The following is a 27,882-nucleotide window of genomic DNA, read 5'->3' as shown; positions in this document are numbered from 1 at the left end:
CTGCAGCATAAGTGTATAGATATGATAAAATATAGAGCGTAATGAGTAAAATTTCGTGCCAGAAAAAACAATTTTTTGCCATCTTTCGTGTTTATGGAGAATTTGTAACTAAACATTTATAAAAGTATATAAAACAATATAATATGTTACAATTTGCAATTGTGATAGTATTTAAAAATTAATATTATTAATATATTACACATTCAAACAACGCACTAGTATAGAATACGACAAAAACAACAAGAATTAAGACATGCACACATATTAAACACAATATTCGGCCAGACACAGTAAACTTAATGTTTATGACAATATTTTTCCAGCAGTCGCAATCAAATCCATACTAGCCTTGTAATAATCAGGGTCACTGACCACTTGTCAAAATAACAAACCTACTAATATAATAAATGTGAAAGATTGTGAGACGTTTGTTACTCTTTAAGGAAAAAACTGATGAAATTTTACAGTAATATACGTTATAAATAAGAATAACACATGAGCTATAGAAATACTTGATTTTAGGTAAAACCGTGCGGCATAGCCAGCACAATAAACTGGTCTTGTAACTAACTCCACAATCGCTAATTCTTATAAACTCTATATCCAGAGGCGATACCTTTATTAAAGACGTTTCTTACTAAACTGATTACGCTCCCAACGTACCTTCACTTATAAAACTTTTAACTCTAAGCAGATCTTATCAACGAAAGCAATTTTATATACTACCTCCACATTTTAGAATATTTAAGTTTTACATTAGCTATTTACACTAAAACTAACCATAATTTCATAAAATTAGCATTAAAACGTGCTTAATTCGTTACAGTATTTTGATCAATATACATAAAATTAATATTCTTGCAAGAGATTTGTTTTCGCTGCCTGATGTTTTGTAATATTTGACTTCATCTTGTGTGGGTGGAGAGTAGGAAGCCTCTGAAATGAGTTTGCTGGGACAGGGTAGCATATCTTTTGGTATTTCTAGAAGCTTCCTACGGTATTCTACTTTACTAGTATCTAAATCCGTCTCTTGATCTTGTAGTGTGTCGTCGTAGTCATCAAGGTCGTCAATTTCATCGTAATTTCTATCGTTCTTTTGTGCCATTTGTAAGTTGTTGACTTTATTTGGTGTTTCTGTTTTCTGTTGTACTTTTATGTTGATCATGTTGGTTTTTAGCTTGTTGTCCATGATGCAGTTGAGGCGTGTGAGAGAAGCCTTTATCCGTTTGCTTCGGGTTTCTTCACGTAGTTTGTGGAGCCAGGCCAGGCGGCAGTCGCATGTTAGCTTATTACCTGTAGAAAAATACAAATATTAGTAACGTGTAGAGATAAGATATTATTTATAAGAAATAAATCACTTTTTATATAATATATTTGGTTCACCTGATTCTGTAAGTTAGAAAAAAAAATCTCTCCAATTTTATTTTTAATCTAGAAACAGTTGATAGTCCATTGAATAAAAAGTTCTAGAGTGCGTGAGTTAGTAACGTAAGATGTTTCTTCGGAAACATGTCAAGAGTCCCTAGGTAATAAACATACTAAAACCCCGGGCCACTAGGAGGAGCCCCGGAGTGGGGGGAGGGGGAAAATGGGTCCATTTTTTCATTTTTCGCTTAAATCTCAAAAACGGTACATGTTAGAGAAAAACTTTCAAGGAAAAGTTGAAAGGCCATAAAATTATCTACAAGTTGTACCTGAATCATTTTTTCCTATATCCTACCGTTTCTGAGTTATACGCAGTAAAACATGATTTTGGCTCAAACAATTTCCACATCAATCGATCAAAAAATATTTCTTTCTTCCAAAAAACTCAAAAGTGCAACTTGTGACCGGTACTGATAGATTGCTCTTAATTAGGTCTATAATTGGTAAAATAAACACATTCCTCCATGGAAGCCTTTAGGAGGAATCGATTGTCAAAATATTATATTATGGTAGTTTGAGTTACTGAACTTGATCTTTTTATTTTTTTCTTCCAAAAAACTCATAAGTGCAACTTGTGACCGGTACAGATAGATTGCTCATAATTGGGTCTATCATTGATAAAAATACCAGATTCCAACACGGAGGCGTTTACGGGGAATTGAATTTTATTATGGTAGTTACGATACTTGAACTTTTTATTTTTTTTCTCCAAAAAAACTCAAAAGTGCAACTTGTGACCGATACTGATAGATTGCTCTTAATTAGGTCTATAATAAGTAAAATAAACACATTCCTCCATGGAAGCCTTTAGGAGGAATCTATTTTCAAAATACTATATTAGGGTAGTTTGAGTTACTGAACTTGATCTTTTTATTTTTTTCTTCCAAAAAACTCAAAAGTGCAACTTGTGACTGGTACTGTTAGATTGCTCTTAATTAGGTCTATAGTTGGTAAAATAAACACATTCCTCCATGGAAGCCTTTAGGAGGAATCGATTGTCAAAATACTATATTAGGGTAGTTTGAGTTACTGAACTTGATCTTTTTATTTTTTTCTTCCAAAAAACTCAAAAGTGCAACTTGTGACCGGTACAGATAGATTGCTCATAATTAGGTCTATCATTGATAAAAATACTAGATTCCACCATGGAGGCGTTTACGGGGAATTGAATTTTATTAGGGTAGATACGATACTTGAACTTTTTATTTTTTTTCTTCCAAAAAAACTCAAAAGTGCAACTTGTGACCGGTACCGATAGATTGCTCATAATTAGGTCTATCATTGATAAAAAAACCAGATTCCACCATGGAGGCCTTTAGGAGGTATTGAATTTTATTAGGGTAGTTACGATACATGAACTTTTTAACTAACTACCCTAATAAAATTCAATTCCCCGTAAACGCCTCCATGGTGGAATCTGGTATTTTTATCAATGATAGACCTAATTATGAGCAATCTATCTGTACCGGTCACAAGTTGCACTTTTGAGCTTTTTGGAAGAAAAAAATAAAAAGTTCATGTATCGTAACTACCCTGATAAAATTTAATTCCCCGTAAACGCCTCCGTGGTGGAATCTGGTATTTTTAGCAATGATAGACCTAATTATGAGCAATCTATCTGTACCAGTCACAAGTTGCACTTTTGAGTTTTTTGGAAGAAAAAAATAAAAAGATCAAGTTCAGTAACTCAAACTGCCCTAATATAATATTTTGACAATCGATTCCTCCTAAAGGCTTCCATGGAGGAATGTGTTTATTTTACCAATTATAGAACTAATTAAGAGCAATCTATCAGTACTGGTCACAAGTTGCACATTTGAGTTTTTTGGAAGAAAGAAATATTTTTTGATCGATTGATGTTGAAATTGTTTGAGCCAAAATCATGTTTTACTGCGTATAACTCAGAAACGGTAGGATATAGGAAAAAATGATTCAGGTACAACTTGTAGATAATTTTATGGACTTTCAATTTTTCCTTGAAAGTTTTTCTCTAACATGTACCGTTTTTGAGATTTAAGCGAAAAATGAAAAAATGGACCCATTTCCCCCCTCCCCCCACTCCGGGGCTCCTCCTAGTGGCCCGGGGTTTTAGTATGTTTATTACCTAGGGACTCTTGACATGTTTCCGAAGAAATATCTTACGTTACTAACTCACGCACTCTAGACCCCCCTTGGAGGGACTCATTCAATGGACTATGATGCAAACCACGAATTTGATTACAAGTTTTCTTGACAGAATTTTAAATCAAAAGAAAATATATTAAAGTGTAAATAAGTTTCATTACTTTACTAGAAGTTTAATACTCTTTCTATTTTGATTGGAATAATGTTCTCTTAATATTGATAAAATATTACTGTATATTATGATTATAGTCTTCTATAGATAATATAGCCGAACCTGTAGATATTAAGACGAAACGGCCTAAATAAGACCTAAAATTGTATAAAAAGTTACTTGAAATGTTATTCTATGGAACAATTAATATTCAAAATTAAAATCCTCATTACAACCGCGTCTCTCGAATTATTATCGCACGGGTGTACCGTATAAAAAATCTATATAAAAAATAAACCGGTCTCTCAATTCGACCGGTTTATTTTTTGGAACCTCCTCTTTTTTTGAAGTCGGTTAAAAATTACCAGCAAACTACTTGCATACAATTGCATATTGCTATAATACATTATATTATATGATAGCCCAACTGTGGCTCACACATCTAGTTCTTGGCTCCGTACAGTACATTAAAGTGTCCCCGTGATATATGCATTCGTTTACTTTACATGTAGAGACATTTAAGATATACCTACACAAAAGTTTATAATCACAAAATTTGGCTTTTAGATACATATCCAAGGAGTTAAAATCACAAACTTACACACACAACTTACTACTTATAATCTATACTAATATTATAAATGCGAAAGTAACTCTGTCTGTCTGTCTGTTACTCAATCACGTCTTAACTACTGAACCAATTTGCATGAAATTTGGTATAGAGATATTTTGATACTCGAGAAAGGACATAGGCTACTTATTACCCCGGGACATAGGATAGGTTTTATCCCGGAAATCCCACGGGAAAGGAAACTATGCGGGTTTTTCTTTGACTGCGCGGGCGAAGCCGCGGGCGGAAAGCTAGTATGATAATAAATTCCCCATGTTATGATGCTTTATAGTACAAGGGATTTCACTTTTATCTAATTCATTGGGGTATATTCAAATTGCTCCTACTCGTGCTGATTTCTTCTAACGAATTCTTAATATTCGTGATCATACCTCGTATAATATTATCTAAGCTGTATTATTTCGAGTGTGGAAAAATGACAGCGCTTATTTTCATTACATTAATTCTGTTCATATATATAGGATCGCCATCACTTTCCCACACTGTAAGTAATATTACTTTAAGACGTCATGGTAACCCCCCGTGTCCCCATACAATAGCATTCATAGAATAACACTACTGCGGTTTAAACATTTATACATTCATACAATCACCGCAAACTTTTGCAAACTGCCCTTAAAAACATTTAAAAATTGAGTGGAACGGGGAATAATAAACTATTCGTAGGAAAAAAATATTTGAACACGACCTCTTGACATGATGTGCCGCTTGAGGCAATCCCGCGTCATTTCATAAATGTCCGTATTTAAGCAAAAAGGAACCACCCAGCAAAAACGCACTTCTGAGATATCAAAGGATTTACAAAAACATTTGCAGCTCTGTTAGATGAAGTAAAATTAAAATTTATTTTATTTGAATTCATTGATAAATTACTTATTTAAGTATGTGTATATAAATTTGCTCTGAATATTCTTAAACTTTCTAGATAATTAAGAAAATGTGCATGTGGTTCCTTTTAACATTTATCAATTGATAGGTTTTCTCTTATACAAAAAGGAACCACATCCCAGGGATTTAATGATATAAATGAAACTATGTATTTATAATATCGTAATTAAAGCTTTAATTAATAAAATATATAAAATAATACTTATATAGGACGTTTATTCGACGTTATCATCAAATTGGATTTCGAAATCCACCCTGTCTAGTCCATCTATGTGGTCTTCTATTGCATCATCACTAATGAGACCGTTATAAAAACTGTGCATCTTGTTGAATGAGATGTAATATGGACTGAATATCGCTAGAAGGTGAAAAAAGCTTCTCCAGAGGCAGCGTCGTATAAGGTTCTTCGTTATCTTCTGTAATAAATAGAAAAAAAGCTTTAAATCAAAATAATAAAGCCGCGTGGCTTTTATACGTAGGTAGGTATATGGCGACAGCAAAATATTATTAGTTCTTATAAAGCCGTGTCCCTACTAGACGACTAAGTATGTTGTATGTACATGCGCCATGTACAAAAAACTGGCTAAGTGCGAGTCGGACTCGCGCAACGAAGAGTTCCGTACCACTATCTAACTGTCACGGTTAATCATGAGACAGAGGGATAGACAGACGGACAGCGGAGTCTTAGTAATAGGGTCTCGTTTTACCCTTTGGGTACGGAACCCTAAAAATCATACGCAACAGTGGCAACCCTAGCAAAAATTAAATAAACTTGTTAAAATTTTGAATTTCGCAGGCTAGGGCCTTGTTCCGGTCAAAACAGTGGCCGCGCGAGTTTTAAAATCTAACAAATAATTATATGCGCTGAATGATGTGGCTGAATGTACTGTACTGAATCTGAATCTAAACGTATTTTACCAAAATAGTAGGTAGGTACCTAGATCATCGACAGTTATTTTTAAAACAGGGTTTAGACTTTAGTAGTTTCATCTCACAATGACAGATGAATCGTAACAAAATGATCTCTTAATTCGACTCGCCTTCGTGAACAACGACATTGTCGTTAAAATACGTAAATCCACAGAGGATTCCTCTTGTACTTACTTAATGAACTATCTTCTTAAAATCACACCACAATTGGGAATGAATCAAAAGTGGATAAAGCGTACCTGCATCTCAGATTCAATAAGTACTTAAATGCATTAACTAAAACTACTTACCCGTTGTATCTTCATTATTATCTTCGGTGTTCGTCTCCAATGCTTTTCTTACCAATTGCTTGCTTATTTATTTATTACTAAACATTTTCACATTTAATTTTAAAGGTAATTAACAAAAACAATAGAACTTACTTCGCGGAGGAAAAAAACACCGTCACGTATTCGAACTACTTCGCTGAATGTCACCTATATTGACAGATGTTCGAGGTTTTACTTAAAAAATTGGAGTTTTGCACTTAAGTAATGAAATACGTTGTTTAAAGATGAGAAGCATTGTAACAAGTCAAGGCATTTGGTTCCATATAGCGATGATGGGTTTCAGAATGTTTTACAATATTTATTTATGCATAATAGAACCGAATGCTTGTGGTTTTATTTTGCAATAAAAAATTACAATTAAATGATGTATTTATTTTACGCATAACCATACCACAGAAACCTGGTTCCATTTTGTGTATTAAAAATAATTGTTATTAATAGAAATATGTGTAATGTATAATGGTACCAAGTAGGTGTGGATCTGTTTTGTATTAAATGACATGATAGTAATATCGTTTATTTGTTTGAACAAAGCAGTCCCGTGGTGCTGTGGTTCGGTTTTGCTTAATATGGTATTATTCGTTGTTGCTGGTGGTTCCTTTCTGCTTTTAGTATACCTTGTTTCCAACGTAAAAATCATGTGGTTCTTGTTTGTATAAGAATTTAGACCACTTTTGAATGAGTATTCTTCAATAAAAGTAAAAAACGAAATTTGTCGAGTGGTTCCATTTTGCATAAATACGGACAAATGAAGGACGGAATATATAATAAAACATCTTTTTGCGCTTCGAAAACATGAAAGTGTAAATAATTGTTTTTATAAATCCTTTATAATGGAAAGAAGCCTTAAAATTGTCTTGAAACAAAGACAACTTTATTGTAATCTTAAAGCTCTTTGTATGAACGAACACGCTACTAATTTGGACTCGGTATTTTATCTTTTTGATCTTTTAATAAGAATTTTTGTCATTGTTTTGATGTTAAGAATTACTAAATAAATAATGAATGTCTAACAAGGAAAATATTTCTTTATTATTTTTACTACTCCATTAATCAAAATATTTGCCTTCAGAATTTTGTAGCTGTGTTATTTTGTCTCATAATAACAAAAAATTACCTTGTATTTTGTATGCTCTATGGACAACACACAGAACAAGCTAACAAGAACTTAGTTAATTTATATGTTCATCGAAACACTCGAATACACCTTACTCATTCAAAAAATCATTAAAATTTCTATAATTTTATGTTTATATTTCATATTTTAGGATGTGTAATTAATCCCAGAGGAAGATTGTTAAGGTAATGAGGAACATTTCATATCGCCGTGCGTCGTGAACAGAAGTTATATGAACTTGACGATGACTAACTTTTGACATAATTAAACGCAAGATTTCGAAACGCCTCAATGCCTTGAGAAACGCATAAAATAGTTGGTTAATTGGAAAAGTTGTTAGAAAACTTTTAATTGATATCTTTACTGATATACAGGTGAGATTCCAACGGGAAATGAACTAAGGAGACAGTCATGTCTAGAAGTACAAAGAAAATATCGTGGGTTTAATTAAAGCTGTTATTGTTATTCTACAAATTCATTACATTAATTCTGTTCATAAAATATGGGCCAACAGTTGGCTGACAATGTCACCCGACTCGCTTTATTAATATAAACAGAGAAACTATTGCAAGATACAAGTAGAAGCTTCTAAAAGTGAATCCTTTTGACTCAGTATTTACACTATCTATTCAGTGAATAAATAAAATAATTTGGAAAATCCAAAAGTGCACGCCTCATAATTTTTTTTAATAAATATTTATTAATTATTATTTTTGTTTATTTAATAACAATTAAACCACATCGAATCAGACCCTGAAAAATGAAAGGGTTCTATTCCTGAGCATACTCAAGCGTAAGAGAAAAAAAAAGACTCGATTAGTAAAGTATTTCGGTCGCTATCGTGTTAACAAGAAAAAGGATCCGCACATACAGACACACGGACGTCCAAGACAGAACTTTTTTAAACTGTTTTTTAACTAGTTTAAATAACAAAAATGACATCAAAAATATCATGAACGTTAAAAATAGTGTTTTTTCTTAATATGTGTGTGTATGTATTATCTTACAAGTGCAATGTATGATACATAAAGACATTTTAAGTTTGAAAAATCAGATGTTTTGCGCGAAGTGACAGTAGTACCCACCTCAACGCTTCGCTTATGAGGCGTGCAATAAATATCGAAAGTCGCACACTACACGAAGTAGGAACAGCGTCCACAAACATGCATTTCTATGTAAAGTACGAAAATATTTCTAAAAAATATTCCTCGCGTATTTGTCAAAAAGTGTTTTACCCAAGTTTTACCCACGTTATTTACATAGCAGACGTTTTAAAAAAACAGAGTATTATAATAAAATAAGCTGTCCAATTAATTGTATAGTTATAATATCATCTGTATGTAGCGAAGCAGAATAAAGCAGCGTCTAGACTAACCGTCTAACGTCTAACGTCTAGTTCTAAACTGAATAATCCTTTAAAATCTCATGTTTCATGTTATTATAGAAAGATAGTACAAAAATCAAGAACCAAGATACAAAATAATCATCAAATTAATAAATAACAAAGTACAAATCTAAAATTATAACATTAATTCCATTTAACACGTACAAAATACGAAATAAACGATAAAACATAAAACTCACCGTCAAGAGAGATTAACGCGTAATTCGATTTCATATTATCAATAACACTTCTCAACGTCTCTTGTTTCAATGTTTCCAAGTTATTGTTCCTCAGATCCAAGACATTCAACTTTTGTATATCGTCGAACACTCCATCATCCAACATTCCCAACTTATTATCGGCTAAAGAAAGTTTCTTAAGCTGAGTCAATCCGCCGAAACCTCTTTCCGAAATAAATTTTATTTCGTTGCCATCTAGGTAAAGTTCTTGAAGGCTCCAAAGTTCCGCAAAAGCCAGGTCCCCGATCATATTCAATTTATTGTTCCGCATATCGAGAGTAATTAAATTTGATAATCCTTGGAAATTCTCTCGCACCACCACAGTCAACAAATTATTATACAAATCCAATTTGATCAAATTGTTCAAATGTTTAAAACAACCGTCGTGTAACAGTTCTATTGTGTTCTTCGCTAGATACAATCTTTGTAAATTGGGTAAGAAATAGAATACGTCTTTCGCAATTTCGGTAATTTGGTTCTCTACGAGACTAACATTCACTAGCATTATCAAATGAGCGAAAGCCATTTTTTCTAGTTTAACAATTTTATTCTTGGGCAGCGTTATTTCACGTAACGTGGTCGAGTTGGTGAATGCAAACGAAGGTATGCTGTAGATATTGGCGTATTGAATGTTTAGGAACTGCAAGTGGTCGAGTCGAACGATTACTTTTGCAGGGATGAATGTAAGCCCGCCGTCAGCTCTTACGTTAAATGTTAGCCTTTCGATTTTTGGTTGTGAATAAAAGTTGGACCAAAACGGATCGTCCTCGGCTATCCCGCCGTTGAAAACCCAGCAATCCGCTTTGGTTGCTGTCTTGATTTTTATACTTTCGCAGTAACAATGTACTTTCGACACTCTGTCTTGTATATCACAAATGTTTACGTAATGTGAGTAAGGCGACTTCTCCGATTTCCATCTTCGTTTATCATTTTGCCGACTCTCTGTTAGATTTATTTCGACTGTTGCAAAAGCAATCATTAGGATCAGATACTTTAAGCCCATTTTACTGCCTTTCACATTGAGGCCCCTTTATCTGTAACAAAGAAAAAATATTGAGATTTCGTTTTTCTATTTTGTATTATCACATATTGTTATCGAAGTTAAAATGAAGTAATTCAATATGTATCGTTCTCACAATAAGATATAATTTAAGTAGTTTTTTTTTTCTTTTTGGAGTAAAATGTCATATTATTTATTTTGCAATTTATCAGAATTGGGCAAAAATTATTACTGAAATCGCTGTAAGTGTTATAATATAACGTAGGTATATTATATTATATATAACGTATATATAATTACTAGCTTTCCGCCCGCGGCTTCGTCCGCGCAGTCAAAGAAAAAACCGCATAGTTCCCGTTCCCGTGGGATTTCCGGGATAAAACCTATCCTATGTCCTTTCTCGGGTATCAAAATATCTCTATACCAAACTTCATGCAAATTGGTTCAGTAGTTCAGGCGTGATTGAGTAACAGACAGACAGACAGAGTTACTTTCGCATTGTATAATATTAGTATGGATTTTAAGACTAAAAAAATCCTTCTTCACAGCCTCCTTATTCTAGCAAAACCAAGTACCTAAAATATCTAAAAAATAGTTGCTTTTCAAACAATACATTTTCGATACAAAAATGGTATAAGAATCTTGGAATTATTTTTCACATTAATAAAATTATTACAATATTGCTTTTTTGCTAACGCTATCTACAAATTGCTTTCTTTTAAAAATTTTACTGAACGTTCGCGTCGTTTAACTTGTATTGGCAATAAATAAAATGTATTTTGAATACTTCGCACGTACTCTATTTACATACACGAATATATTATAAAGATAATGTTTTACATGCACATCTATTTTTCGATGTAAAATACTGATGAGTTCTTATTAATATGCTCTGATGATCATTGCTCATAATGACGAAGATCTATATAAATATAACTTATAACCGTATATACATATTTCGAGACAATCATAATATTATGCTGTGGAATAATTGCCACAAAATTATTAGTAGGTATATAATTTAGGTACATAATGTAAGAGATACTATACATAGGTACATTAATTTTCAATTTATATTTTTATCGCTAACAATTGTTAGCGAATAGTTAAATCTTTGCAATTGTTGCTTAAAATGATGATGTCGGCAATATGAAGACATTTAATCTCCATCATAAAGAAATATTATATTTACAAAACAAATGAGGTGAAATATAAATATCGAAGTTATGAAAAATAATAACGCGATAATTATTACGATACTTCAACCCTGTCCTAAAATAATATGTTAGCAGTTTGCTCATATACTATTATTAAAACATGAAACCAAATTCGTACTTATACTTTTAGGAGAACAAACATATTTTCATTTAGTTAAACGCGGTTAAAAAAAACAAAAAAAAACTACAATAATATGAAATAAAACGCAGTTAAAAAAGTACAGTACAATATATTCGAATACCATCACAACGCAGAATATTCTCGAAAAATGAAATGGAAACACAATCCTAAATACTCATCGTCCGAAATTTTAACGAGGCACAGAGTAATAATCGAAATTAATTCTCGTTCAAATTTATACTGCAGTATTAACAATGTAGTGGGTAAGTACTTGGCATCAGGTGCATTTCTTGATAATATATTACAGCCTCTTGACAACAACATATTAAACTTACAGTGTAGTTGCTTGAAAACCGGGGCGAACGTCAAATGCGGGTAACTTATTCATTTTTAATACCCGTATAGAGTATTTCATTTTTCATAAAAGGTAAGGAAAGGTGGAAAACTCAAACAATTTTAACAACCTATATTTATTTATTTGATAGCTTTTAACAAAAAAGTATCGTGGAATCACAAAACGATGCAATTATAGAGTCGGAAGTTCTTTAAATATACCTACATAGTAATTAATGAACGAAAAATTTGTATTGCGTTGAACTGTGGTTGAACCTTCAATGCATTTGCAAATGGATCACCATTTTAATAATCTTACACCACAGTATTACAATAGGAAATAATATTGTAATACTGTGCTTATATTATCTGTTGATGTTCTGATAATCTTATTTAAATATAGAATCTCAATCTATTGCTTAATATATGAACGTGCATATTATACACAATTTATAAGTTTCCATATTATTATTTACTAGTCGTTGATTCGTTAATAGATATTAATTTACGAATTCAGTAAAAAATGTTGAATACTAGATCCCATTGTCGAACAAAAAAAAACTACGTTAAAATCTTCAACAGGTACCACATAAAGCATGCTCATTCATCTTGCACTTTATCTACGAAATATGTATTGTAGACGATAGCTTTTCATCCCTTACACAACAGCCATATATTATTTGCAATAGATACGAATTATTGATACGAACAAAACTCGACGTACCTTTTAGCAGAGCACGTAAACATAACTGAGAGGTATTATTTATTAAAATGCTCCTCTCTCGAAAGAAAACTCGTAAAAATATGTAGATTATGAGCGTGTGTCCTCGTGAACTTTCCATGTGAAACTTTTGCTCATATCGTTATTCAACGTTTTTATTACGTCTTTTTTATAAGAGTTGAGACAAAAGTGCGGTCTAATGTTTCTATTGGTTCCATTAATTATATGTATTATATATCTATCCTCTACCTTAGGTGGCCTGGAAGAAATCGCTTTTAAGCGATAAGGTCACCTTTTGTACTTCGCATCCAAACAGATATATATTATACTGTACATTGTAATATTAAATGGTGTGGTACAATAAATGATTAAATAAATAAATAAATAAATATTGGATGATGTTCCGTGCTAAGGTCGTTAATTATCGTGGAAAGATCATTGACGGGTTTCATTTTCCTTAAATATGAAAATAGCGATAAATAAATTTTACTGACGATTTTATTGTATTGTACATCAAAATTTTCCACACGCCCTATTTACGATACCAATGGCTGCGGGAAATGGTTTTTATATTTATTGCAATTTCTTTTACTAGCCCTAATTCATTGAATAACTCTAATATTTTTTTACAAGTGGATTAAATATACCTATGCTTATTAAAATACTATACACAAAATCTATATTCACTTATCATGATCGATCTACTTTTTAATAACAATAACGATAAACTAATCTGTTTTTAAATAAAGCCTACGTTCATGACATTTATAATGCTACGAGTTGACCCGATTACTGTAGAACTAGCTTACCACCCGCGGCTTCGCCCGCTTTGTCTAAAACCTAATAAATTATATACTACAACCTTCCTCTTGACCTCCATCTATTAAAAAACACATAAAAATCTGTTGCGTAGTTTGAAAGATTTAAGCATACAAAGGGACATAGGGACAGAGAAAGCGACTTTGTTTTATACTATGTAGTGATATAGAGCCCTTAGCCCGCAGTGAATCACGTAAAATTTAAATGATTATTAAGATACATTAAAATTTCAAATATTCCTATTTGTTATCGATGAATGATGTCTATTCTTATTTTTTTAATAACTTAATAAAAAAATTCTCCTCAAAACAACACAAAGAATTAACCAATTCGATACAGTTGTTTCCTTACTCCGTGACTAAAGGACTTCATACATACATACTTAAGCAGTTAATTAGCAACGAATAAAGATGTTGAACTAGTCCTAGCTTTTGTCACACCAGCATCCTGTCATATGGGCAATTAAGCCTAATTACTTAATTAGTCCACTGTACCGTAGTACCGCTGCTTGAATAAACTTTAATTTTACTTTGTTACGGCCGGTTCATGCTCGTGATATATTGTGTTATATTTTATGACGTCGCTTTTCGTATGTTGTTTGAAAATTATCGTGGTTCTTTTTTTTGAGCCGTTGTTGAGGTAAAGTAGATTGGTTTGGCAATTACTTATGTGTGTCTGAATTTTTCGTTTATTTCGTAAAAATAGTGCCTCAATACAGCAATCATTTGATTAATTATTATCAGTCTAGACATGAACAAATATCCATTTAAATTTTAAACTATTTATTAGGTACCGTAGTACTTACTAATTAATTAGATAAACTTTGCTTCAAGCAGAACATCGCATCGCTTCCTCACCACTCACATACAGAGAAGTTATCTCATATGAATTACAGATCACATTAAGATGCTAGAATATTTATAGTATGGAAAGAGACAGAAGTCGGAACTTGCTCAAAACTTTTCTTCTAAGTCCCATCAATTAACATATTACGTAAAAATATAAAAGTTAACGTTAAGGAATGATATTATTTAAAAAATAAAAGTGTTTTTAATAATCACACTTGCTTATATTTATCATATTTTTAATGGGTTAAAGTTATTTATTTGTTAGGACCAATATCTGCTACTTAATTTTAAAATATCTAATAATATAAAATAATTTCGTCGAACAAAACAATAGCAATAAAAACAAGGTCGCGAACTTAGTTTTATTACAAAGAAAACTTAAATTGAAGTACTACTTGAAACTTATATTTTTCTCAACGCCCTCATAATATTATCAGGGGGGCCATAAATTAATGAGACTAGTTAGTCATAAACTCCCGGGCTTCATTAACTACTTCGAGAACATTCAACTCAGTAATGAACCCTCAGCAATTAAATAATTTTATTATTATGCACGTTTTCATTGTTAAAGTACAAAATAATATCGGGGTTATTTATTACAAAATTTTTATTATAACCTCTGTTTCAAACTAATTTCTTAATTATAATGTATTAAGTTTCACGTTAAGATTTTGTGAAATTTTATTGGTATATAAAAGGCATCATAATTTTGTTTCTATTTGACGCGAACTTAATAATGTGCACAGAATAATAAACTCTTTTTACTATTTAAAAGAAAGACTTTAACTTACATTAATTTTATGAAATGAAACACGCACAAACGCAACTTTTATACACAATTAAAGCTACTCAATTCACAATCATATTTCTTTGCACAAGAATTGCAAATAAACTGTATAACAAAAGCACAGAATACTTAGTAGTAACTAACGCTAACAAAAGTACAAAACTTAAGCGTTAGCTAGGATTTTTATTTAAAAAAAATAAACATACATGTTTCTACCATTCAAATTATAGACAAAGAATTAAATCAACGTGTCCTTTCTCACCTCTACCAACCACAGTACTCACAAACAAATATAACAACGCATTAAAACGTCACGACTCATTTATTGTAAGCCATTCTTTAACAATTCCACAGCGCTCCTTCGTATATTGACTTCTATAAAAAAGGAGTTCAAACAAATTTCGCCGAGGCTTGTAAAGGCGTCGCGCCATTATACGTCTCAACAAAGACATTAATTTGTGTGGAAAATTTCGTGTCAACAACGTGACGGGTGCAGTAAAGTTTCGGAAAGAGCTTACAAAAAGGAAAGAATAAGAGCTGAGGGAAAAATTCCGACAATGTTTTATCAACGCGGCTACAATGCTTCATTGAGTGATCGGCTTGACACATTTACCAAATATTTCCTCAGGGATAATATGATGGAGTTTTTTAAAGATAAACTACCCTGTTTGTGCAGGAGCCGATGTGTTTGGTGTTTTCGGCGTTCTGAGGGAATTTTTGCATTTTTTATGGTTAGCTTTTTTATACTTTTGTATGAGCAGGTGTATTTTTCTGTTAGTTTATTATGTTACACTATAGAATACGAGATAGGTAGAACAGTAATACTTAAGGGGGCGCATAAAGCAAAATAACCAATCTTCTATTAGATGATACGTGTAATATGCAAGACCAAATCTAAAAAATAAAATATATATCAAACTAGATGATATGTTCAACGATTCTGTTTAATCAAAAACATAAAATATTAAAATTGACTCGATAAAAAAAAATCACCAAGTTAGCTCTAATTTTCACACTTTTACGTTTTCTACTTGACATGGTAATACTTATTATGATTTTTTTTTCATAAACAATTATATTAAAACATTTGCAAGATATTTGTCAGAGCATTTTGTGTAATTACTTTCAGTTTTGGTTTTATGTGCGATAAACCACTTTTATCATGACAAAATCAAACGTTTATCTCGAGAAAAAAAGAGCGCCACGCCGAAACAAGATGACAATAATATAAAGCGCCGTCTTTATATTATTGTCATCTTGTTTCTTCTACTTATATTTTTGTACAGTGCTATTTCATTAACTTCGTAACGCCAAAACTTCATACAAACTTTCAACTTGCTGTACCGTGTCCGCAAATAAATGTGACACTTGGGACTATAAGTCTCAAAAAGGATAATAAACCAACTGCGACACATAATAAAGTGTTGTGTAGAGGCAGTAATTGGTTGAGTTACAATATTTTTAACAAAATATACTCGTATACGGTATACCTAATTATATTTTACGAACGCCAAAACGTTTGAACAGATTAATCTCAACCCATATTAAATGTATGAAATCGATGTATCCTACTTATATTATAAACGTCCAAATTTTAAAGAATGGATGGATGAAAGGTTTGCTTGTTCCTCTTTCGCGCAAAAACCGCTGATCAGATCTGTATGAAATTTGTTACACAAATAGATTATAGTCTGCATTAGCACATAGGTTACTCTTTAGCCCAGTACCAAGCGACTCCGCAGGTTTCAGCTAGTGTACTATAAAAGTGGTTATTTTATTAATAGTCAAGTCGATCAATCTTCGATACAAATTTCATTTCGCTCGTACGTACCGTAATAGAGAATGGACTTCATTGTTGTATATTTATAGTATGTAAGACAATAACTTATGAATACCATATGATATTGAATTGTAAGTATTTATAGCTCCGATATAAATATGATTTATAAAATATTTAAATATATTAAACTCAAAGGTGATTGACTGACTGAGATCTATCAACGATCTATCACAGCCCAAACCACTGAACTCATCGGGCTGAAATTTGGCATGCAGGTAAATGTTAGGACGTAGGGATCCGCTAAGAAAGGATTTTGATCAATTCGACCCCCAAGGGGAAAAAAGTTTGCTTATCTTTTCCACGCAAGTGAAGCTGCGGGCAACAGCTAGTCTAAAATAGTTTCAGTAACAGCTAGATTACAGTTAAATCATCAATCATTAGTAATGTTAATATTAATTAATAATTGAATTATACTTAAATAATTAACTATTTTTATTTTTTATGTTTCTATTATTCACTTCCCATATTCTACACACAACATCATACATGAATAGTGACACCAACTCTTAAACTAAACATGCAGTAACAATAAAAACTTGCCAACGGTAGGACATGTCCGGTTTTTCACACACGATACGGCTTTAACTTTGCCACTGTTTATTTAGACGACAGGCGTTATCTTTACCGCACTGAAATGGGAAAACCGGGATATATTTTTATAAGGCGGGGAAACAGTTTTTACACGAATTTTTTACATTTTGCAAAAAATGCATTGCTGCATATTTATGTGCGGTTTTAGCGATAACTAGAATAAATTGGTAAATTGTCATTGGGTATCAGTTTTATTGTTATTTATGAATGTTCTATTCCAAATAAATGTAAAATACTTTGATCCTATCAATTTTTTGTCCATTTTACAAAACTGCTCAATTTTTACAATCAGGGCTTAAAATGATATCATAAAACGGCTGATATGGGTGACAATTATTTTTTATTATTGGAAATGTAAAAACCTATGTTTCCGATATAAAAAAAAAATGTTCGCAAAGTTCAGTTGAATATTTGGCAAGTATTGCTACTTATATTGAAATCCTTTAGCGCAAAACTAATAACCCATACAATATAATATTATACGTTATTTAAATAAACGTAAAAATGGCGTGTTTCATGAAATTTCTACAGATGTTAACTAATTAATATTTTTTACTTTATTCATTTTTCATTTCAAATGAGTCATCATTATCGATAAATATCACTGCCTTATTAATTCGACACAAACAATCGTACCAACTATAATTTCGTGGATAATTATGTAACAAAACTTTGTCAGTCCACATAATAATTATCATTAACCACAAATTATACAATATTTCTTGACAACTAAAGTTCTAATTACTGAGTTGGAAATTGGAAATGTTACAATTTTTTCTCGCTCCGTCACTGTGTTTAAATGTCAAGTTGGGGAAATAATAATATGGGAGTGACGTGCGAGGGGTAATATAGGGTAATTAAATGGATCTTAATTAATTCGGACCGATACCATAGTATAAGGAGTAAAGTAGGTTATCTTCGAACAAAGGTACATCGCGCCGTTGGTTCACGCACACAACGCTGATCATCATGTTCCTGCTCTGGGACCGGTCTCGTGAGGGCCGCGTCATTGCTGTGAGCTGCCAGTGTTTGTTTATACAATTATTTAAAATATTAATGTGACAAGTGACAGCCCTGTACCTCTTGAGTTTACCTGTACTGTACCTAAACACCGGGAGTTGGGTTACTTCTCTCTGTATACTATGCCGAAACTACGTACGAGAAAGTCCGTACGTGAGTTATTAACGAAGCGATGTTATGGATTTCGTGAAATTTCCTATTTTAGGTATGTTATAATGAGTTCCGCCCACTACATATCGTAAGAATATGTAATGACGAGCTGACATAGTTAAATTATCGAAATGAAATAATTATTGAGAAATGTTGTTAGACTATAATTTAAGGATATTTCGAAAAATAATATTTATTTCCTTAACAAAAAAAATTATGTACAATAATGATCTATATTCTACAGAATAGCAGAATTCAAAGAGATAATTCAATAGTGACGTCACAGAAGTTTGCACCAGTATGGTAAGTGCAGATACGATTATTTTTCAAGTCAAATAATAATTTTAAGAATTTTGTTTGAGCAAGCTTGTCCATCTTAGAAGATAATTTCCATCCAATATTTACCATTACAGTCTCTTTATTCCTGATCGTAATATAAAATATTAATATGTAGTTTCAATGCAACAAACACACAAACACGCACCCCGTTTAAATAAGGACAACCCTATTATGTCAAAGGTAAATAACGAGCTAGATTTCTGAGATGTTTCCAGAAACGTAATTAAAATGGAAGATGCAACCAAGTTTTCTCAAACCACTAACAGTCTGGAGTAGTTAATTTATTATTTCAAACGATAACAGCTACTTGCTAATGCATACCAATCTGGTGGAAGTTATAATTTGTCCTTTAGATGCATAAATAAAAGTTAAAAAACAAAAACAAAAATATTTTTTTTCATTAACTTGCTAACAATGTTATTTTTATGTCTAAACTGGCTTGCCCGCGGCTTCACCCACGTTGTCTTTACAAATTAAAAAAGGGCGTGCGTACCGAACACACGTGTCAGAAGTGAAACTTCTTTGGCAAGATCCAAAGATACTAAAATCCTCGCCTTAATCGATGACGTGACAGTATTGCCATGACGCGACCTTGAAATTTTACTCTCATAGCGCCTAAAGAAGTGTCACTATGCATACATAGGGCTGTCTGAAAAAATTGTGTAAATTAAATTGTTGTATCGAAACATGCTACTAACCTAAGTAATAAAGTCTAATTAAATATCACATCCACACCTTTAATCCTAACTTTTGTTACATTGTAAGTTTTAATTAAAAACAGTCGTTAAAGTTTATTTTGGGACGGGTATGACAATATGTCATAGTTGATATTAATATAATTACTTTTTTATAACTCACGACACAGTATACTGAGCTTAATAGTATTTTTATTAATAAATGACTATTCGTTTCTTACATTAATGTATAAATATACCAGTTGTGTCGTAGCCTGTTGTTGTGTGTAATGTTTAACATTACAGACAAGGAAAGACAGGTACTTTAATTTTAACAATTTCTTCAAAACCCAACATTAAAATTATTTTTATCAAAGTATAAAACAAATTTAGTGGTTTCGGGTTAAATATGTTACAAATAACAGACATATTAGCAGATAATTTGGAAAATCCAAAAGTGCACGCCTCATAATTTTTTTTTAATAAATATTTATTAATTATTATTTTTGTTTATTTAATAACAATTAAACCACATCGAATCAGACCCTGAAAAATGAAAGGGTTCTATTCCTGAGCATACTCAAGCGTAAGAGAGAAAAAAAGACTCGATTAGTAAAGTATTTCGGTCGCTATCGTGTTAACAAGAAAAAGGATCCGCACATACAGACACACGGACGTCCAAGACAGAACTTTTTTAAACTGTTTTTTAACTAGTTTAAATAACAAAAATGACATCAAAAATATCATGAACGTTAAAAATAGTGTTTTTTCTTAATATGTGTGTGTATGTATTATCTTACAAGTGCAATGTATGATACATAAAGACATTTTAAGTTTGAAAAATCAGATGTTTTGCGCGAAGTGACAGTAGTACCCACCTCAACGCTTCGCTTATGAGGCGTGCAATAAAACCTCACAATTCAATAAGTGGCAAATATCCCACAGCACTCAATTACGAAATAGCACACCCATAATTTATCCGCCAATTAACATCAAAATAAAATCGATATACGTCACCACAAATCGAGTCACTTCAACTACTATCGATGCTGATCGATAGGCCAAAATCGAATGTCAAGTAGTCACACCGAGTGCAGTACCGAATGATTAAACAGACCACATCGATTGAGAATCGATGTTAATTGCAGTGTAAAAACCGTAGCACAATAGGTTCATTAGTAAACGTATTTCGGATTGTATTTGGCGGTTTCGAAATTGATGTGTCGATTTAACGATTCCGCCGAATGAGCGATGTTTGAGATTGCCGCTTTGCGTTAATAGACATTTGAAACAGTCTCATTTGGGTAATGAATCGATAATTATGTCACAGGTTAAGGTTCTTACTGTATGATAAAGTGTTGCATTTCTTTTTCAACGAGTTGATACTTTCTATATCTATGCCTAAAAGATGAGACGTATGCATGCGATAAAATCATCGGTTTAAAATACAACTCAAACAACATAAGACTTTAAAAATGTAATTAATCACTAGTTTCCTGTTAATTAAATAATAATATCATTCTAAAACACGAAAAAATTGTCTTATAATGATATAATCAATATCAAATCTATATCGAAATTGATGAACTACGTTATTAGCTATCTTATTTATTTGGCACATTATTATAATGCTAAAAAGAATGTTTAAGTTATTATATCATGAAATTATGGAGAGCCTCAAGGTGCTTTCTGCAATAAAATTATCATACAATTCAGTGCTTGTATAATTATCTCGAAAAATACTTAACCATAAGAAAGACGAACAATTTTTCACAAACGCTAACGACATGAGCGAGCAAACAATGTACTAACTACTATGTAATTCAAAGTTAGGCTTTTAAAGTTCTATTTAATGGTACCGTCAACTTATTATTTAGTATGAGGTCAGGCGAGTGGGTGATTAGCCTTACCTGTCGTCTAACTAGAATTAATTTACAAGACTTCAATGCTTTTGAAAGTAGAGCGCTATGAAAGTCATTTATTAGCTGGTGAATATCTTTGTAAGCTGTTTACATATAAACTGTGATTAATCGACGTTCGATAGACCTTTCATTACACTATACTGATCCAAATCCCGTCGATGTTAAAAACCCATTCAACATAGTTTGATTTACGAAAATTTCTGAACGATTTCGCGTTTTCATTATATTAACATTACGTGTAAATATTTGTTTGCCGTTTTTAATTAGTTTGTGTGGCGTGTTGTTAATGTAGGCGAAAATATGTTTTACGCGTTGAAATGTGAATTATAAATTTTAAATCGAATTAATTTGCGGGATTGAATAAGCTTGGATTAAGTAGTTTATTTTCTTCATATAGGTAATATAGAAACACAAATTCTTATATTATTTCTAAAACTACATATTTATTTACAAACATACAGACATAACAGCATTGTTAAAAGTACAATTTAACAGACAATAGAAATGTATTTATTCTACAATAGATTGATTGTGAATTCCTTTCCATTTCACTAGATTGTTAGTAAGATTGACTTTGCACTGCAATAAATTAATGGGAAATCCAAAGCACTCGACGGTTATTTTCAGATTTATCAATCATTTTGTTTCTTTTTCTATTTTCACGTCTTTGTAGTACAAGTGCTACTGAAAGAATAAGTGAAAGAATACTTATTTAATGAATATTGTAATCAGATCAAGGAAAAGGGTTATTGCTTTTAAATATCAAAAATATTGGTTGTATACATAGAGATAGTATGTACTACGTAGTACATATACAACCATCGAGATAATATTATTATCTCGATGGTTGTATAAAATATTATATGTGTTGATAGGAGTATGGTATGCGTGTTTATTATTCCGTGGTTTTAAACGTTTAGAAAAGAAATTTTTTGACCCTAAGTTTCTAATTCAGATCTATCTTTACACCGTAGAACTGCAATTATAATTAGATACAAATTCTTCTAGATATTAAAAAAAAAAGACGTGTGGCATTCGGGGACTGCCGCGGTAAAGCTATTGCATAGCATGCCTTCAAGCACACCTCCGCCGTTCCCGTCGGAGTGGGGAGCGTGAGGTTTTTTTCGTTACGGAATTTCTGGATTCGGTCCCCGCGCTCAAGGCCCGCGATAGAAGCTATGCAATAGCTTAAAATATACACAAACATGCACAATCATATTTTTCCGTTTGTTTGTATAAATCTTTTATTTCAGTCCATTTATTAACAAAACTTCCTAAATGACTCAAAGTCCGATACCTACTGAAATGGTAATTTAGATAAATTCAGTACATTTATTATTCATGTAATTCACATTTGATTTATGCTTCGAATGTACTTTAACGAGTTTCTTAGTAAGGGAAAATTTGTTGACTTTTTTATTTAATTTAAGTCATACGATACGAACTGTAATTTACACGTAAATTGAAAATATGTTAACGATGCCAAGTACTTCTTCCTACAAAATATGTTTGTATGTTTGACTATTTAAATTGCATAATAAAACTAATCATACTTTAAATACCGAATTCAATCTCAACCAAGTCACACATACATCACCGCAGTTAAAAGATAAATTTTAAAACCCTATCATTGTTGTGGTTCACGTTGAATTACCTACAAAAGCTTTAATTAATACAAAGTCCCTTAAAACATATCAAAAAGCGACGAGCGATAAGTGCATCTGGTAATTAAGCAAAAATGCCATTTGGGGCTTGAAATTTTAATATTACTTTGGGGTGAAATGTGGGCGTTCATAGCAAATGTGTACAATGTTTTATGTTTATTCACTTTTAGAACAGTGGTTTTAAATTGAACGGTTATTTTCGATGTTTGACAGTTTTTGTTAATATTATTATGATGAATAAGTATTAAACCAATAACAATAATATTCAGTTGGTGGTGGCTTATAGCTGTAAATGCTAGATAAATTAATCTATCCGACGTTTCAAAGTGATATCATATTATCTGTTAATTATGTCCGTATATCCGACTATAGGATACATCCTACATCGTAAATCATCTTATGCATTATAATAATATTTGGCATTTATAATATTTGTACAATAAGTTGAATTTATAAATTAAACGTAAATTCCTGATAAAATAAAATCTAAAAGAGACAGTGACTCCAATATTCAACAATTAGGGCTTAAGTTTTTAACAGTTAGCTTAGTTAGCAAAGTTTTTTAAAACTTTTAATAGAAGTCCTTAAATCTTTCTATCTTAATTGGTAAAGACGAAAAAGCGATCATTAGACAGGTCCATGTCTAAGTCACGTCTTCATCAAAACCTTCGGACATCTGCAAAATTAAGCTAATTACTTTAATAATTTTGCGACAATCGGTTCATATCAGTTCACAAATTCGCTTCAAAAAGACAAGAAATGTTTCTATTACAAAATATCTTCACATGAGAGGGTAAAAAGAAGAAGAAAGTTGTTATTGTTGAAACTGACCAAAGTAGGGAAATTTAACAATTCTACTTGACTCTTTGGCCTGTAAGTTACATTATATATTTTTTGAATGAATCTCAATAATAGCCATCATTGAAAGGGTTTCATTCTGTTTGATGGATGTTGTAAGAATATGTATTTTCACCTTTATTCCGTATAAAAAATCACATATCCGTTAAAACGTCACTTGCACGGATTTAAAATAATATCGGCTCAAGGTAACAAACAACAAGTCCATGACAAAGTTTTATAAATTATCGTTTTAGGTGCAGACCCAAAAAGGATAATTCATAAAACTTTTATCTCCGTCAAATGTCCGTTTATTAAAAATTAAACACAAACTGAAACTCAAATATTTACTCATTTAACTAGACTTTGAAAGCTGTTGAAGCATCATAATACGAGTATTTTATCCTGTTTAAATTCAGTATTTTATTTAAAACATCATTGATTTAAGTAGGTAACTAGTTAATATTTTATTATAATAAATATATAACGTCGTCAATTATATAATACAACCGAAACACCTATTCCTACGGCAAAACATACTACTTAAACTAAATAAGGAGAAAAGCTTACTATTATTCTGTTATTTTATATAATGAAAAAGAAAAAAAAATAAGCTCTCAAAGTTCAAAACATAGCAAAATAATATCTCTTATCATTACATAAAAACGATTAACTAATCTATACTTTAATAGAAACCAAAACATTATAAACAGAAGCAATAATCTTTTATAGTCCCTGTGAATTGGTTTCGATTAAAAAAACTTGTATCTAACTGTAATGGTCACCGATTTCAATAAAAACTAATGTGAGCTGCAACTGTACCTGCAGGAATTCGACAGCAAATATCCGTGTTAATGCTTACTAATATATTTTGATGTAAAGTTACTAGTATTTTAGTGTTACTTCGTCCATATTACTAGTTGACTTCAATTAAGGAATATCTGATAGACAATGTTCAAGCTTCGCTTAAAAAAAACGTAAAATTTTACTCGGTAAGAGGGTGATTTCTAGTGCTTAAAAAATCGGTAGGTAATAAAAATAGTTCTAGTCGTAATAACTAAGCAATATTTTATAGTAATCTCAAATTAATTATTGTTTGTCTTTCAAGTTTCAATATCAAAGAATCTACATAATATGACAAGACTATTAATAGTTGGTTATATATGGATTGAATAAAACGAATTATATTCACTCCGCTTTCAGCTAGCATTAAACATAAATAACAAAATGAAACCTCATACAATTCCTTTCAAGAATTTTTAAGAGGTTTCCAAATAAAATCCTTAAAAATTCTTCCTTCTTTCTTCTTATTCTCATTACTTATTCCGAGTTTTCGAAACTTTTATATGCTACTCCAAATGGCATAGTTATCTACATAATACAAGTAGGTACGTTGCACAGAAAATAAAAATAAATAAATTGAAATATACAGGGTGTCCCACTGTTGGTATACTAAGCTCAAAGGAGGTTATAATTTTGGATACGCTGAGTACGTAAAAATACTTATAAAATTCCAGACGCATTTTTTTTCAAATAAATGAATTCTTAAAACTCAATGTGTACAGTGTACACCCATAACAAGCAACCCGCCCAACTTTGCCACCAAGAAAACATGGATTTTCAGGAAAAATGTAACAAAAAAATTTTTACGTAATTTTGTTGTTTAAGTATTTTTCACGTGATCAGGGTATGTAAAACTACAAGTCCTTCGCGCTTAGTATACCAATAGTGGGACAGATAAATGTACGCAGTCAAAAGTTTATATCGTAGATTATTCCACCTTTAATTTCATAAAAAATAAATATATTTTAACATATCTTGATTACTTTTTTTAAACAGAAACTAACAGGGAATTGCCATTGAAAAAAAATTGCTTTACCTTTATCGTAATACATATTATATTAATAATTAAAATAACTCAAAATACTATTGAAAGTGTATTCCAATATCTTATACTGATATTAGTGTAGAATTCAAAATGAAGCGTGACAATTTGAAAGGCTATAAAGTGCCAATTGGCGTTTCGTAAAGCCACCGAATATAAAGGCAATAAAAGCATAAAATATCAGTCTACATTTGCTGTTAATATATTCTTATTATATTTAATAATATGTAGATTGTAGAAATAGATTGTATAGGTAATTGTAATGTTTTTATTGAATTTTTGTAGTGAAAAATGATAGGTTTATTTTTTAAAATACTTTGATTTTTATTTTTATTTTGTTCAAATTATGTACATAATAGTTTTCTACATATTATGATTTATAGAATACCTACCTATAGTCAAATTATTAAAATTCAATTAAACCAAAGGTTTTATAATGAAGAAGACCTCATTTAACTGAATATTGTTTCCCTTAATACTATATTAATTCGATAACTTCTAAATTCACTATTAACATAAATATCAGAAAAAACTTCTTACGTATCAACGTAATAACATTTCAATAAATATATCTTTACCACTATACACATTTTCTCCGAAATACTTCATAAAAGCAGTAAGTTAGGAATCAAAAATATTATACTCATAATATACTGGAAACTAGTATTTCCAAGAACACTAATCCGCAAATATTATACACATATCTATAAATAAAACCCAATAAATTACTAGAAATACATTTTCCTACTAACATACATTTAAATTAATATTTGTATTATTTACCAAGCCCAACGTAAATCAACATAAGTAAATAAACATACCCTTGTCAAAATAATTGTAGATTCTAGGTAAATCTAGACTAGGTCGAAGTTATTTGTAAGTAATTTAGGTATTAGTCAACTACGTAGGTGTTCGACAATATTATATTTTTAACTTTTCAAGAACTACTTACATCAATATCATACCTATATGTTTTGAAATTATATAAACATTTCGATTCGAATATTTGATGCATTATTTAACAATCAAAAAATAACTTCTTCTTCTTCATTATTATGCTCTACCCTATATCTCTCCTTTAGTGTAATAAAATTTCTTCATCCATACAATTGTCTGGAAGAAATCGCTTTATAACGATAAGACCTCAAATTCCATTATATATGTAGTCTATTCATCAGAAATTTTTCAGAGCATGAATTATGAATTCACGAAAACAAAAAAAAACAAAAATCTTAAATAAAAAATCACGCTAACAGTTCTACTAGTCTCCGTATTAAACTTCTCATAGTGCCCTATATTTAAAATACATTAAAATAACGTAAATAATATTCCACCTACTAATTAAAAGAAACTTAAGCGACTTAACGCGGGAGCTTTGGGTCTTAACAATAAAAACTTTTACCCTATACAACCCCAAACGCCGCCTGTGAGGTAAATTTTTTACTATCAAAAAAGATATTAAACTTTTTACTTAACTTGTCTCGTAAATTTTGCGCGGCTTTAAATATTTTATGCTCAGGCTTATTAATTCGAAAGCTTCACTTTGTATAGTAAATTTATAGATTCTACAATATTCAATAAAGCTGTCACTCTGTCATGTTTATATTTCAATACAAAATCATACAAAAAAGCATATTAAAAATAGTAAATTATATCAACGATCGTATTGTTACAATATTTTTATAGTAGTCACTTAAAACGCAATAAAAGCTCAAAAGTTTTACTCACATAAACGTCATGAAACCTCATTGGATTCGAGAAAAACATTCGAATTTCAATTTAACGCGCGAAAACAAGCTATTAGAAGCACTAGATTGAAAAGCACAGATAACATAAGCGTGCCTTCCCGACGAGTATTCACGAGAACTGAAACATGTTAAGCGTTAAGACACGTTC

At 31.2% G+C, this 27,882-nt stretch overlaps 1 protein-coding gene across 1 annotated transcript; it reads right to left on the bottom strand.

The window, feature by feature from the left end:
• Window positions 1-27,882, bottom strand: LOC149906911 (uncharacterized). The gene is made up of 3 exons (XM_090103984.1): window positions 27,715-27,882; window positions 9,180-10,252; window positions 1-1,293 (listed from the first exon to the last, which is right to left on the bottom strand). Exons 2-3 carry the CDS (start codon window positions 10,219-10,221, stop codon window positions 821-823), a joined length of 1,515 nt encoding a protein of 504 aa, XP_089960110.1. The 5' UTR covers window positions 10,222-10,252; window positions 27,715-27,882; the 3' UTR covers window positions 1-820.

The sequence above is a fragment of the Colias eurytheme genome, chromosome 7 (assembly GCF_061535395.1).
Source record: "Colias eurytheme isolate Ceu_HAF_F1 chromosome 7, ilColEury1 Martin Lab GWU primary, whole genome shotgun sequence".
In the NCBI taxonomy this organism is placed as follows: Eukaryota; Metazoa; Arthropoda; class Insecta; order Lepidoptera; family Pieridae; genus Colias; species Colias eurytheme.
This window is presented reverse-complemented; position numbering and strand designations above follow the sequence as displayed.

Bases quoted from the DNA above. Each gene is read 5' to 3' on its own strand.
- LOC149906911 (XM_090103984.1), bottom strand. From the start codon at position 10,221: ATGGGCTTAAAGTATCTGATCCTAATGATTGCTTTTGCAACAGTCGAA. The intron at 1,294-9,179 runs GTGAGTTTTATG...ATTTTTCTACAG, and splicing joins CGCGTTAATCTCTCTTGACG to GTAATAAGCTAACATGCGAC.